General features: G+C 27.2%; 1 protein-coding gene across 1 annotated transcript; it reads right to left on the bottom strand.

Annotated features, from left to right (window-relative positions):
- Positions 1–206: 206 nt before the first annotated feature.
- On the bottom strand, positions 207–15,695 carry LOC132924693 (hexokinase type 2-like). Its single transcript, XM_060989131.1, has 10 exons — positions 15,478–15,695; positions 9,517–9,679; positions 9,307–9,449; positions 9,015–9,233; positions 7,164–7,263; positions 5,029–5,218; positions 4,765–4,920; positions 2,576–2,849; positions 1,015–1,023; positions 207–422 (listed from the first exon to the last, which is right to left on the bottom strand). Exons 1-10 carry the CDS (start codon positions 15,523–15,525, stop codon positions 333–335), a joined length of 1,392 nt encoding a protein of 463 aa, XP_060845114.1. The 5' UTR covers positions 15,526–15,695; the 3' UTR covers positions 207–332.
- Between the last annotated feature and the right edge of the window lie 277 nt (positions 15,696–15,972).

Genomic DNA, 15,972 nt, shown 5'->3' with positions numbered 1-15,972 from the left:
TAAATAAAAATTCTGACGGAACCTCATGTTATTTGAATGTTTATTTTACTCATAACTCATGATTTAATGTTATAACAATAATTTTTTCATTAATATATAGTAAAATGTAAAATCAAATAACACTATTATTATTTTATGCAATTCCTTACTTAACAATAATAAACATACAATTTTGTTAAGTTGTAAATTGTGAAATGTATGGAAAAAGTCAATGTTAAAGGCAAACCGCCACTAATTAAAAACTAATAAAAAAATTGTAAAATTTAAAAATAAAATATTTAAAAAAAACATGCTTTGGTAACAACTTCAATTCATAAGTTGAGTACCACCAATTATTTTGATAATTCTTGATTTGTCACCAAAGGTAATTCATCCCTGACAGCTACAGCAGCAACGAGGGCGGCTCCACGACCACTTCCCATCTTCGGACCAAACATTCATTTTCAAACTGAAAAATTTTAAAAAAAGTTTTGATTTTATTCTAATTTTTAAGTATATGAGTATAATAGATTGCAAGTCTGACTGATAACTTCTAAAAGGAAGTTTTATTTAAAAACACCAGATTTAATCTCATTTTTATTTCATTTGAAAAAAAAAAATTGTTTTCGACAACAAATAAAATACAAAAACACATAATTTCAGGCCCAAATTAAAGAGGAAGCGGGCCATGACACCTGGGTCCATCACAAGAAATAAGGGCCTACAAAGAAAAAAATATAATTTAATATTGTACAAAATATATAATGTGCGCTTAAAATCTTAAAAATAAGATTTTTTTATTCTTAATGGGTTTCATCAAAATAATCTTTTATATGTGTACAAAAAATTTTTTCGGAATTATATAATTTTTCTTAAAATATATTAAATAAGTACTGTAAAAAATAAATAAAAGTAACAGTTCTTTAAAAAATTATTTAATAGTAAAATTGGAGAAGTTAGCGCCGCATATGTGCCTAATCAAGCACGTATACAGGAGGGGTTTCACTCCCCCCACTGGAAATATTTTCGATTAACGAGAAAAAACTGTTTTATTATGTTGTGGCACAATTTGTATTGCTAAATTTTGTAGTAATATTTTGTATTTTATAGTATAGTATATAATATAAATATAACCTAACCTTCGAGAATCATCATACAGCGGTATAAATACGCTCTATTCAAGCGTTTGTTTGATAAATATATATTTATTATTTTCAAGTTATAAGCTTTTCAACTTCAAAATCGTGAATTTAAATAATATTACCCTATTTTTAAAAGGGGAAAAATTTCTATGTAGGAGATTACAATATCTTTGATTTTCAGGTAAAAATTTAAAAGGTTATTAGTGCGTAGGAGTTTACATTTAATGATGATTCCGGTAAAAAGGTTATTCGTGTAGGAGTTTACATTTGGCCACAATAATAATAACATGTTTTAAATAATTAAATTAAAAAACAATTTTTTGAAGCTTTTTTGAGCAGAAGCTCACGAAGGTCAAAAATATTTTCCCCCCTTTTTTGTAAATTATTACATTTTTTTATAAAATATTCAAAATGTAACCCATTATGGATATATATATATAGTATATATATTTATATTATATATATTTATATATATATATATTTCATATAATATTCTTTAAAACCTTGAAAATATGCTTGTTATGATTAAATTGTGTAAATCAATTCATATATGAAAGGGCGTTTTCTAAAATATCACGTATAAGAAACAATTAAAGTTAGTGCTTGATTTGCAAAAAACTAAAAGGGGGACTTAATGGATGTTGGATAAACGAGTGTTCCACATAAAATTTAACTGTCACATTACCGTGGGGGGGAATTATATAATCCAAGGTAATCAGGTATAATCCAAGTCTGTGTAGTATGCATTCTTCAATTTATGTATATTATATAACATTTGATATAATAAGAGATATGAGCTTTGACGTAATATCAAAGAGAAGTCCAGTGTAGTTCCATAGACGCCGACTCCAAGGCGACTAAGGGGGCGACTACTGCTGTGCACTGATTTAACTGGGGCAAAAGCATTATTTCGCCCCTGTTGTATACAGCAATAATTATTTGGTTAATATCAAATTATTAAAATATAATATTACAATGTAACATTAAAATATTCCCGGTCAGCAAATTGCAGAATACTACAGAATTTTTTTTTCCACTTAACAGAGGGGTTTGCCCCCGCACTAATATCTAAAAATCGGTGCCTATGACCACTTGGTAAAACAAGTCGGGCCTCAAATTTTTTATGCAATAACACGTATAAATAAAACTTGTTGTCAACGTAGCCAAGTCGGACATGGTATGTCAGACAATTATTTATTTTATATATAATTCGGGGAATGTAGGTATACTACATGTCATATAATTTTTTGTGCCAAACAATTTTCCTAATAAATTATAGACGAGATTAAATCAAGCGTTCTTATAATAATACATCTATAATAACATTTATATTTTCTACAGCTTAACGTTATAGGCAAAGCCGATTTATTAGTAATCTATTAGTAGGTATAAGTTACATTGTTTATGATTAGTATTATACGTGGGTTAATAATACTATTCCCTCATTCACTTACATTGATGTCGGCTTTAGTCAGCTGTCTAGTCTTTTCCAGTATGAGTTTATGGAAAAAGGGATGGAAACGGTAAACAGAACCATCGACACCGATCGTCACAGATTTTTCATCCATTTTGTTGAGAATCACGGCCAGACCAGCGGACACTAAATGCGCCGAACGACTGGACACACACTCGCAAATGTATCGCACATTGGCACAATCGGCCAACGATGGGTCGTTGATGCCCATCTCGCTTAGAACTTTCCACGTATTTCCGTAGTTGGCAATATCACTAAGACGTAAAAAATCACAAATAGTGCTATTCAACAATAATATTATGTTAAATGTAAAGTATTATAAGTCATAAATTATAGCGAATAACTACCATTGGTAATCGTTTTTTAGTTGCGTCACTGATAACTACACAACTAATTAGCGCCTGAAGCACTAAATACAAAATTAAAGGTGACGTAAATGAATAAATTTATTATAAATCAATTCCTCTTTTACCCACGTGCAATTAACCTAGCTTAGGTGTAACGATATTTTTTTTACATCGAATTCCGATATTTTCAATATTTTGGTTATATTATGATGGTCTATGTTATATTGTATTTTAATTTTAAATAATGCAAAATCTAACCTAACAGATCGAAATATATACCTAAGATACCTATATTATTATCAGTAATATTAATATAATAAATTATTTATTGTAATACAAATAGATTAAAATATTAAATAATTAATTTCGTTATTTTCGATATTTCGGCATTTTTGGTATTACGCCTATCAGTATACCGGTATTACAGTCATCCATATCCTAACTACCTAAGTAGCTATGTTGCCACGTCAGACCCCCCCTCACCGCTTTCAATTTTTGAAAAACAAACTTAACTTTCAAAATGTACGTATTTTTACGACCGGTATTAAAATGTATTAGTACGTCATTAATAGCTATGTAAAATCAGCATACAATATTTGTTGGTTGGAGTGATGTCACCCAGATCCCGGATAAAAATATGAAATTTTTATTTTTTAGTTATTTAGTATTTTTTTTTTTATAATTCAGATAATTGTCATTTATGCTTCACCTAATATATCAAGACAAAAAAACATATTGTTTTTATTTAACTGGTAAGACTCAATGTTTTTTTCAATCAAAATAATGTTTAATTAATAAAGCCTTATCTGTATTTAATACTATTATAAGAATAAATTATATTATAATATGTAGGGTGATTCTTTTATCATTAAACACTCATTATTTCGTCAAGTACCTATTGACTTTTTTCAAAAATTGTAGTTCCATTTTTTCTTAAATTTTATAATATTTTTATTTCCATTATATACCTATATAATAGTGAAATCACTATCAACTTTTAATTTTCTAATGGCAACCTAACCTATATTTAAAATTTTATAAAATAGATAGAGCTATTTTTTATGAATTTTAAAGTTATAATTTTTATTTAACCATTAGTGAATAGAGGTTTTTGGTGTTTGTTCTTCAGGTTTAATACGACTACGAGGCGTTGGTAACTATAGGTACAAAGTTCATCGCTGTGTCAATAGCGGATAACGAGTTTATTACATATGAGATATGAAACAACAATTTAAAAAAATGTCAATACTTGACGAAATAATGAGTGTTTAAAGATAAAAGAATCACCCTAGTGTATTTACCATTTGGTTAAGCCAATATGAATAGGTTCGAAGTCCGAGGGCCACATTAATAAATACAATGATACCAAACGCCAAAATGTAAAAATGTTTTTAAATATTTAATACCTACATTTAATATAAATTGATCATTTTTAATAAATGTATAACTATAAAATTTAAATCAATAATAATAATATGGAAAGATGAGATAACCAAATTTATTGTAAGTTATCTTTCCATTAGCATATGGGTCGTTTACCTGCGACTAACGATTGCCGAGCTATAGGTATACATTTGTAATCGGAATTCTTTAAAGTTTTCATAACGTTCACAAAAAAGTACTATGTGCTCTCTACCACAATAACATTTCTAATCAACATGTATAGTGTGTATAAAACATGTTTACCATTGAAATTTTTTTATCGTATTGTCTATCATGAATAAATATTTTAAGAGATTTACAATGGAAGTCTTAAAAATTAAAATAATTATAGTTTTACACCGTAAGCTATGCCGTAGGTAATATCTATAGGCCTACCTACCTCTCAATATCTGATACGAATGATGTGCAAAACGCTCCTTTGGTCTTCATTTGTTCAGACAGTTTTCCCTCGAAAAGTTTGTTTTGATTGGCCAAGTCCACGATGGCTAATCTCACAATCTCGCCCATATACATGCCGCTAATCATTTTCTCGAATCTAAAACACCGAAGTAGAAAGCATATATTTCAGACATCGCGCACGGTCACGCGGAAATTAGTAAAAAAATATTATTGTTTAGTCGTATCGAGCGAGCAACACGCTTACCTCTGTTGTCCTGGATTCAACGAGTCTTCATCGATTTCCCGATCGTATTTTGTGCGAACGGCGTCTAATTTCCCATCGTCCCCGAATGCGCCCCACTCGGTGTTCACGATCACGTGCGGTTTTATCTTGTCGCCGTCGAAAAGTTCGACGTTCTCCACCTTTTCAACGTAACATGCGTTACATCCCGTTCCTACACAAACACGATTTTGTAGATAATCAAAATACGAAAACTGAAGCTACATATTTGACGTCTATATTTATTTCTTTAATGCACAATACTACAATAAATCCTACGCATAAAATTGTAATTAAAAATCATTTTCAATAATAATATTTTAACTATAGACAAAATAATTTTAATTATTTAAGAGTATATGTAATTTCAAACGTGCAACAATCACCAATTTTAGGCATATTGTTAACTTTAATATTGGAGTCAATTTACCTATTAGGCTTATTATATAACTTAAAGGTAAAAGAATATTATTTAGGTCATCGCGTAAGTAAGCTTTTATTGATACTATAATTTTAAAATAAGTTATGAACCCCTCCCCTTCACCCCTACCCATAAATACGCCTCTAGGTGGCCGATGTCAACATGCCGTATTTTCGTTGCAGTGACACAGTATCCTCGTTGAAAATAGGCTGTTACATTTAATAGTTTAAATTTGCAAACTGTTTACTCTAGCTCAATACAAGTTACGGACAAATCGCATATTATTTTTAATTTACAGAATTAACGATGCGATCGAAACACTGAAAAGGTATAAGGTTGATAAATGCAAACGAATAACGCCCCCAAAAAAGGTGCGGACCGTAAATGTCTCGAACGTATATAGGTGTTGCAACTGTTTTTTAAAATCAATTTTTATAATATTTAGTTAACGTGCAATATTTTTGGTATTTAATAAAAATTATAAAAATGTATAAGCTGCAGTATTTTATAAAAAAAATTTTCGAACCTATATATATTATACATGAATATAATTTTATAAAACCTAATATGTATTATCGTCACATTTGAAAATTTCTATTAAAAGAGCATAAAATGCAATAATAAAATGTTTCATAAAGAAATTATTGTGTGATACTGTGATGTGGCCAATATTTACACGTGTATAGAATATAAACAATCACAGTGAACCCGACCAATAACGCGATAACAATACGTAGATTTTTTTAGTTTATCATAAGTCATAAGTCATCACTAATTGAATAATGTGAGTAGATTCGTAACACCTATAAAATGTTGATAATAATTTTACTTTCAAATCAAAACATAGTTATAATATGTTTTTCTCTTTTAAAAAATTCAATTAAATACAAGTTAATTAAGTATTCTGAAACAATGAAAATAATCCATCTGTCATAGAATAAAATGTTGTCTAGCCCAAGGTTAAAATTTTATTAAACTGACAATAATATTAAGTATATTGCATTACTACAAAACTTATTATCAAATTATCAATAGGTATGATATTTTAAATTTGACTCTTAACCTTTTACAGGAACCTGAAAACTATAAATTTATCATTTAATGTCGAGGTCAGAGTTTTTTTGTCTTAACTAATTGGCTATCAAATCAATATAGCAACTACTTTAATCAATACGATAATGTGCCTAACAAGACGAACTTGTTTAATTAATCTATATGTACTTCTATAAAATAAAATAAAATGTTTAAAAAAGAAATAAAATAAGAAAAGTTAAGAAAAAATAAACAAATTTATCTTTTCTATAAAAACAAAAAAGTAAATAAGTTATAGAAATACGTAATATTAACTGTAATATTTAATATTCCTAGCTTCATAGTAAATTCCTACAAGTTATTATACGTTTATAAATATACGTTAAATATAAATAATAAATATTATACGTTTAATAAATAAGAACAAACAAAACAAAAATAATGATTTTAATATCATTAGAAGAAAAATGAAAGTATCAGTGTAAAAATAATTATTAATTAGCATAAAAAATATTGTAGGTACTTATAATAAAATACAAGTAATATATTGTGTGGTATTTTGTGTGTTAACTCAAAGCTATGGCTAAGACATGACAGTTTACACTCACTTATTGAGTTAATATAATTAATAAATGTATCTACTTAAATATCTGTTTACTCAACATACCAACTATAAGTCCAATTTTGGTGTTCGGAGTCTTCCAAGCGCATGACATGAGTGTACCAGTTGTATCGTTCAATATTCCACACACGTCAATCTGTACGTCCTAATACAATTAACAGTAAAATAAACCTTCAAAAAAAATATTCAAGTATAATTTAATATAAATTATATATAGAAACGAGTATCAACGATACATCGCACTACGTTCGATGGAAGATCTAAAACAAACAAATATGAAAATGAAAAACAAACATCTAAAATTATATACGGACAATGTTATTAATCGTAGAATAGGATATAAGTTGTATAAAGCCATAAAGGTATAGTTATATAAAAGAACTTCTATGGGTCAAAAACGTAACTTCTAAGTAATGTAATCCGTTTTTTGTCTAAAAACAATATTTCGTTTACATACAATTATAATATCATATTTTATATTCCATACTAAATATTAATATTATAGAAGAGTAGTATTTGGATGTATCCATGCGAAAGATAAACTATTGACGTTGACTTTTGAGGTATATGTACTAAGTACATAGTATATAATATACATACGATATACCTACTTTAATGCCAATTCCTATTCCATTAGAGCAGGGGTGATAAACCTTTTTTGGGTTAAATTCAAAATTTTTCTGATCAAGAATTTGAAAATTGTTCACGTTCGTAATTGAAGTAATATTTTCTAAGGATAAAAATAAAGTTACAGAATTTTTGATTATTTCAATTTAGCCATAGGTTTATCACCCTTGCCTTAGAGGTTCAAACAAATCCTATGTACGAATTATTATGTTTGTAGAACTGTTAAAATAATTACCAACGCTGTGAAATAAAACAATTAGTAAATATTATATGACCACAAATGGCCCTTCGATATAATCGCAGAATATCTTTAAGTGTGAGGTGAGAACTAATTAGATACGTATACGAATATCCATATCATTACTATCGTTATATTATTTAGTTTTAAATGGCGGGTGGTGGATTGTGATATTTTAATCGATATAATCGTATAAACAGAAAAATATGTGCTTAATGTATTATTGATTACTGTATAGGTTCATTATACGATGTGTTATAAACTATTTAAACGGAAAAAGACATGCTGTTTCCTGTAAAGATACTGGAAATAAAATAAAAATCGAATTAAACCCACCATAAATTTGTATAATGCATTGCAATTAAGAATTATATTATACTAATACCAGTGTTTGGAATTTGGAAAGAACGTCGTTCGTGAACGCACGTTCACACGTTCACGTTCATATCGATATGTGAACGTCATTCGTTTTTAAACGACGTTTATATTTTTAATGAATTTTATCGATTTTTAAAATGTTCAATTTATTTATCATTTAATAAATATATGTATAAGATATATTATAATAATAATGTTTTCCCATTATAATTCCTATGATATTTATTTGATTGTAACTCAAATAACATGTCAGATATTAAAAATATAATTCAGATACTTTATAAATTGTATATGCTCTAAAGTCTAAATGGTATTTTTATTTTTAGGTTGAGTCGTATATGTTTATATTTACTGCATACATTTTGACATACATTTATGTATTTCATTTAAAATGGGCGGAAACCGGGCATTTTTCGGTGGGCCCCCCTTCGTATTTCGGTAATGTGCCCCTTTTTAGTCTTTTTTTCATGTGGGGGCCCTTTTTTAAATTTCCCGGTAGGCCAAAAATTGCCAATCCGCCCATATACATAGATGCATAGTAACATATTATATTATAAAACTATGAATTATAGGTTATATTATATAAAGATAAGATAAAAGTAATGTATAATAAAAAAAAAATTAATAATTTTTCTAATTTTATTATTATTTACCTTCCTTCTCTTGATGGCTTCCTTAAGAAGTCTGACAACGTCTTCGCCAACCACTCCCGAACAATTAAATCCTTTGGTCCAGCTATTTAAAAATCCTTTTGTTAGTCCAACTTGTCTAAGTGGAAAACTAAAAGTAAAGCCCAGCGGCAATGCCTTTTTGCTGTCCACGTTGTACTTATTCACAAATTCTGCTAGACATTTAGCAATATGATCAAATAACTACATAACATAAAGACAAACATAAGTTTAGTACCTATAGTTACTAATTAATAACAAGACTATATTTTATTACTTCTGTGCCATGGCCAGTTTGGATCTGACTGGGAACTTTGAAAATTTCAAAGTCCATATGGAAGTGGTTTTTATCTCCCAATTCAATCAATAGTACACGGAAGTTAGTACCACCCAAGTCCAAAGCCAAGAATTTACCTCTTTCTAAAAGAAAAAAAATAATTAAATATCATCTGCAGCCACATAATATAATCATCATAGGCATTTTAACCTGTCCCATTAGGTAAATCCTGTACATAAGTGACATAACATTTAACAACAGAAGATGAATTGGTTTCTTTGCCCAAACCGTTTCTGATGGACTTATCCATATCTTTCATCAAAGTAGTCAATTGTTCATTGGACAAAATAAATGATTTGCAATCATCTTTGATCTAAAAAATAAGAACACTGTACTTATTATTGTCCGTATTGAAAAATTTAAAACGCAGTATAAGTGTATAACAATAATAATAAATCAAAATACAAGTTAATTATTCATAACAACGGGTAGGTATAATATGTCATATAATAGATACACAAGGAAAACTAAAAAAAAAAATACCATCATAATATAACAATAAATTATAATAATCCTAATCAAGTAGGTAAAATTGTAGGTACCTATTTCTAAAATAATTGTAAAATCTACACGTAGTTAATTAATTTTTGTTAATAATTATTTTTATTATTAATTAACTAATGAATAACGATAATAAAAATGAATACCTACCTAATTATTATCAGTGCCAACAGAAAAAGTAGCTAGGTGCAATAAACATAACCTTTTATGATAAAATAAAGTAAAATATATATATAATAATATGATTATGAATATGAATATTAGCATTAAAACTTATTAATATCTAATTTAAAATTTAAGCAACGAAATATTATTGATATAGGTAATTTTAAGCTTGTGTGCACAACTCATAGGTTAATTTATAATCAAACAATAATAATTATGTATACTTGTTATATGGCATTATAACAATTATCTCGAGTAAAAAATGAAAACATCCGGAAATCATTAATGTTAGTAGATAATAGGTAACGGCTGTCGGCTATATGAAAAAACACGATAACGAAATACTCATTAAGACGGTTGAACTGGTGCCTATAGGCTATAAGCCACATAAATTACTACTACTGATGCTATGCTATCACAAATGATACAGTCCATGAAAACAAATATTACCTACTCGAATAATATTATAAATGGTTTTTTGAAATGCTCGTATTCTATACATATTAATATATTATGCATATTATACAAATTTCAAAAAAAAAAAAAAATTATTAAACTAAATTTTTTAACTGAATGGGTAAGTAAAGCTTATGTCTTATTAGATACCTATAACAAAAATAAGCATTTTAATGATCACTCACTTCATAACAGCATCAATTTTCAAATTTTACGTTGTAATTTTTTTAAGTTGTTACGAGATCTTATTCGAAAACCACGACCTTAGATGTACGAGTATAATGTATATCATATTATCTTAGTCTAGTCATTTTAATTTGTGTCGAAAACTCAACATTCAACAAATTACTTTGGTTATTTCTATTACAATTGTCAGTTATCTAAAATAAATTGTAATAGATACTATTTAATTTTGTTATGGGTCTCAGTTTTGAATACTTAATTTTACGTTCGATATGAAATCTTGATTTCAGTGTTGTCACTAGGTAGAATTATATTAATTGGTTTTAATATGAAGAATTTACCACTATTAATTATTTGTTTTTAATTTTATGCCATAATCCACTAATTCTATAGTGCATAATATCATCAATAAAACTATATATATATGTATTGTAAATCTAATTATACATAATTATATTCATGTATAATTTATATTCTATACCTTTCAAATTTAATAAAATATTTGCTTTAATCTGTTATTTTAGTATAAATATATAATAGTGAACTGGCTTATTATAAAAATTTAAGAGAAGGGTATGATCTAGGACCATATGTAAATTTTTATAATACTTCAAATTTTAAAATTATATCTAATTTATATTAAATTAAAATGTTGTTTTATGTTACATTACAATAACTATAGAATTTATAGAATTATAAATAAAATATCAACATAAATACAATACATCAAACGATAATAAGGTTAAATATCTGATACTACGAGAGAAAAATAGGTCTTCAAAGTAATAATAAAATTATTCATTTTTCAGATACCTAGTAACATTATCAACAGCAACGATCTCAGGACAGATCTAAGTTCTAGTTGACAAAAAAAGAAAAACTTTTATAACTAGGGCTGGGGTTTATATGTAATAACTAATAAAAAACCTAAAATATGTACATATATATATAATTAAAATGGCCAAAATGTAGTATAAAATAAAAAATTTATAATAAGAAAAATTTAAAATTATGTTAACGTGTAAAATTAAAATAAAATTCTTAATAGTTTTTGAATAATATATATCGTACAATTATTAATTTTTTTTAATTTCTAATCAATTTAATTTAAAAAATATAAAATATAAAGCTATTTTTACAACCATGCAAACGCAAGTACTGACACTGTTGAAAATTCGTAAATATGTTTTGTCTAATATATAAAGTATAATCTAAGATCATTAATGTATAGTTATCGAATAGAAACAAATAAGATAAACTATAATCAAGTTATTAATATTTAACTAATACTTTCATATACTTATTTCCCATATACATTATACACTTACAATTTTTACTTAGTACTTAAGTACTATTATCGAAGTATAAATGTATAATTTAATTGTCAACATTTACGAAATATGTAAACAAAAAGCAGAAATTTTACAAATAATGTTAAAATATTATGTTATATGTATTTATGACGAAATATGTAAAAAAATATAAAATAAAATATGTTTTATTTTATTGCAAATCGCGAAAAATGAATTCATCATTTCCAATACTTAATTTATCATGTTTTAGTAAAAATATGTATTTACATACCAATCCTAGCCTTACCTATAACACTAGTTAAATTTTAGTCATAAAATTTGAAAAAAGAAATCAAAATATATTCATTTTATTCACAATTATTAGGAAAAGTACTAAACTTCAAAATATCTACCAGGAAAATTACTGTAGTTGAAAATTTAATGCATTTTTTACCTTAGAAAGTATGACAAAAAAAAATATTTAATATAATTATATTTATCGCTCTACTAATAATCCAAAATATAGAGTAAATATATATAAAAAAAAATAATTTTTAAAATTGTATTAATTACAGAAATACACATTCATAGATCAATTATTTCAATATGGATAAGAATTATTAGTGTTTTAATGTTTCATTCGTGTTGAATGTTCTCGAAATTTCGACATTAATCGTTGAAACTTGTAATAACCTATTTAATTCACATCAATATGTGAATATACAAATTTGTAATAATCATTTAATTCACACGGCTATAAATCATTAACGGACAATTAACGCGAACATCGCTATTTCGCCTGTTCTCAATCGAATAGGATATGGTATATCGTTAAAATATTTAATCTAATATTTATCAATAACTATTATGATCATAATGAGTAATGACCTTTATACGGTTGTTATATTAGTGAGTAACTAGTAACTACACTACCTGTTCGTTGTGAAAATATATGTTTTTATATTATCAAATTAAATGGATACGTTAAACAATATATTTCATCTGAACTTATATTATAATAGAAGAACTATCCGCGTAACTAATTACGTATACATAAGTTTTATAATATGATAGCTCAGTATAAAAAAACAATAATTTATGTAGAAAAAAAATGCTTATTAACTAGGTAATTTATAATATAATTCGATATTTGTATGTACTTACAAAAACACAATAGTCATTATAGTTATAAGTTATATGTTATAAGTAAAGCTAGCACTAAAATAACCTAAACACTATCAAATATGATCTAAAATATAGCCAAGGATACCTTTTTACCACTCAAATACAATAATGATAATAAAATATAATAAATAATTATAATTTAAATTAGCAAATAAATCAGCTACTTCCTATCCAGAGGCGGATTTGTAGGCAGTTGCCTAGGACGGAAAATGTTGTAATGCTTTATTAAAAATATCAAACGTATAAAAAAAAATTGGAAAATTAATTACTTTATATTTACCAAAAATAATTAATAATGTGCGTATTTTTTTATATTATTGTATATCGTATATGGTATACGGTATACCCATTTTTCAAAGTAGGCTAAATAAAATAATCAAAATAAAAAATAGTCTAAAAATTCAAATGGATGTCCACTGGTATTGTCTATATATTTAATATTTAGAGTAGGTATTTTGGAAGAGGTATTATATCTTGTTCACCTATTATAGGGGTGGACATTTTTTGTTACATAACGTGCATAATTGCTCATAACGTGAAATCGCCAATAGTCGTAAAAAAAAAATCCGCCTCTGTTCCTATCTTATCATGCATGTTTGTTGAACAACTGTTTGTGAGAACAGTGATTTAGGTCATTAGATATTTTGTATTTATATTATAGTATTACTACTATGCTATGTATATATATCATGCAGGATTCTACGGCCCGTGACCACATCTGGTATGCCGCCGACAAGATCTTACCCTACGTAAACTGCATTAAATTGTCAAAATTAAACTATTCATATTATCATCTTGTTATTTAATTATTTTTAATACTTTGAAATGTTAAACAAAACTGAAAGATGTTTTTTTTAAGTTTGTGAAAAATATATTACAGTAAACATTTAAGTTACAGTCACAAACCGTATGGCATCAGTTAAAATTTGTCTCTATTTATTAATTATACTCAATACCCTATGGTCTTCAATTGAAAAATATAATGGTTTGTGTTTGAGGACCCCTGATGTAGTCTATGGAAAAAGAGCATAGTTGTACATTGAACCGAACAACAACACTGCATACAATTATATTCATTTATACCCAAACGTGGTCTATGGAAAAAGAGCATAGTTGTACATTGAACCGAACAACAACACTGCATGAAATTATATTCATTTATACCCAAACGTGTGATTTTTCTAAACATGTGGTGTTCCTAAACCAGTTACATTTAAGGTCTATGTTTCCAAACGTGTTACGACCAGTGCGACGGGATTCCATTAATATTAAGGAAATAATCCTCTGCAAACGATTCCATGAATAACTGAATAAGTATCTATCGGTGTAGGTACATTATAATGCACTTAAAGGTACTACACTACTACTAACTACAACACAAAAATCTTGTCTTTCTCATCCCCATGGGTTCGGTCAGGTATACGGTTCACCCCAGCGCGAAGGGGACAATAAATCATGTGCACAAAAAAAAACGATTTGCGTGCCATTGTGTGAAATGTACACCTCCTCCTCTACTCATAAACATTCTTTCTGCGTCTTGAAATATTATTATAAACATGACTACAGCAATCATTCAAGTAACAGTGTGGTCTAATCACACAAATAATATTATTTACTTTAAGTTTGATAATAAGCCAATTTATTCTAATACTAAAATTGTTAATACACGATTGGTTCTGTGAAACACAAACTTACCGTGTAGTAAGTGAGTAGATGCGAAAGAGAAAATAAATAATACACTAACATCCTCTTAAAAGAAACATAGATAAAATGCGTTCACATAAAATCACTTTTTTCGTGTAAAATCGCATATCACGAGAATTATATAGTATATATATATTATGTATGAGGATTTGGCATATCGGTTTTATATTTTATTATTATTTGAGTTTAAACAAAAATTTTGTTTTTTGATAAATAGAAGTGTATATTAAATTGTTTTTAAAACAATATTTAGACAAATCTATATGCCATACCCTGAAAAATATTATTCTTTATAATTTTTACAATAGTTGATTTTCCTTTAACGTAACCCAAAAAGAATTATGAATGAAACAAATAGCACACTAACATTCTTTACCCTGGAATAAAAATCCAAAAAATAATTTTTGGACAACATTTTGTTATTTACATATTAACATTTTATTATTATGGCGAATTTTCTTACGTTACCGTCTCCTCGCTAGTAGGAACGCGCATCTCATCTATAAATGTTTATAGACTACGCCATAAGATTCAGAAAAGCAGTAAATTTTAATTAATTAAAACGAATTTCTATTCCTTACTGACATTCCTCAAAAAAAAATTATTGTCAGAAGAGATTACTTACGGTTACTTGGACGGCAGGCGAAGGTGGAGTGTCTTCATCGAAACACATTGCGGCAATGTTTTTTAAATAATAAAAATAAAAAACCTTGGCGTTTAACGTTATACTGTTATTATTATTTTTATGAAATGTAAACAGAGTTAATCACACTTGTGCTAATACTTAGATACAGAGCTGACCCAGCAACTGCGTGTACTATACTAAATACTAATAGATAGACAATCTCCAGGACCGGTTATACTTGTATAATGTATCAGGACGCTGACTACAGCGCTTCTTGTTTATATGCTGCTACAGGTGGCAACACTAATAAATCGATATCTATTAATAAATTCTACTATCGATTGTACGATTCCATTCGTTTGTAGAATTGGTATCACCGATCTTGTAAACAGGTACAATCGACAATATAATTAATATATCGATATCGATTTATTAGTGAAGTCCACCGTCCTATAGTCAAGAAAACAGCTGTAATTGGCATCATGTATCGTTATT

This window comes from Rhopalosiphum padi, chromosome 3 (genome assembly GCF_020882245.1).
Source record: "Rhopalosiphum padi isolate XX-2018 chromosome 3, ASM2088224v1, whole genome shotgun sequence".
NCBI classification, from domain to species: domain Eukaryota; kingdom Metazoa; phylum Arthropoda; class Insecta; order Hemiptera; family Aphididae; genus Rhopalosiphum; species Rhopalosiphum padi.
This window is presented reverse-complemented; position numbering and strand designations above follow the sequence as displayed.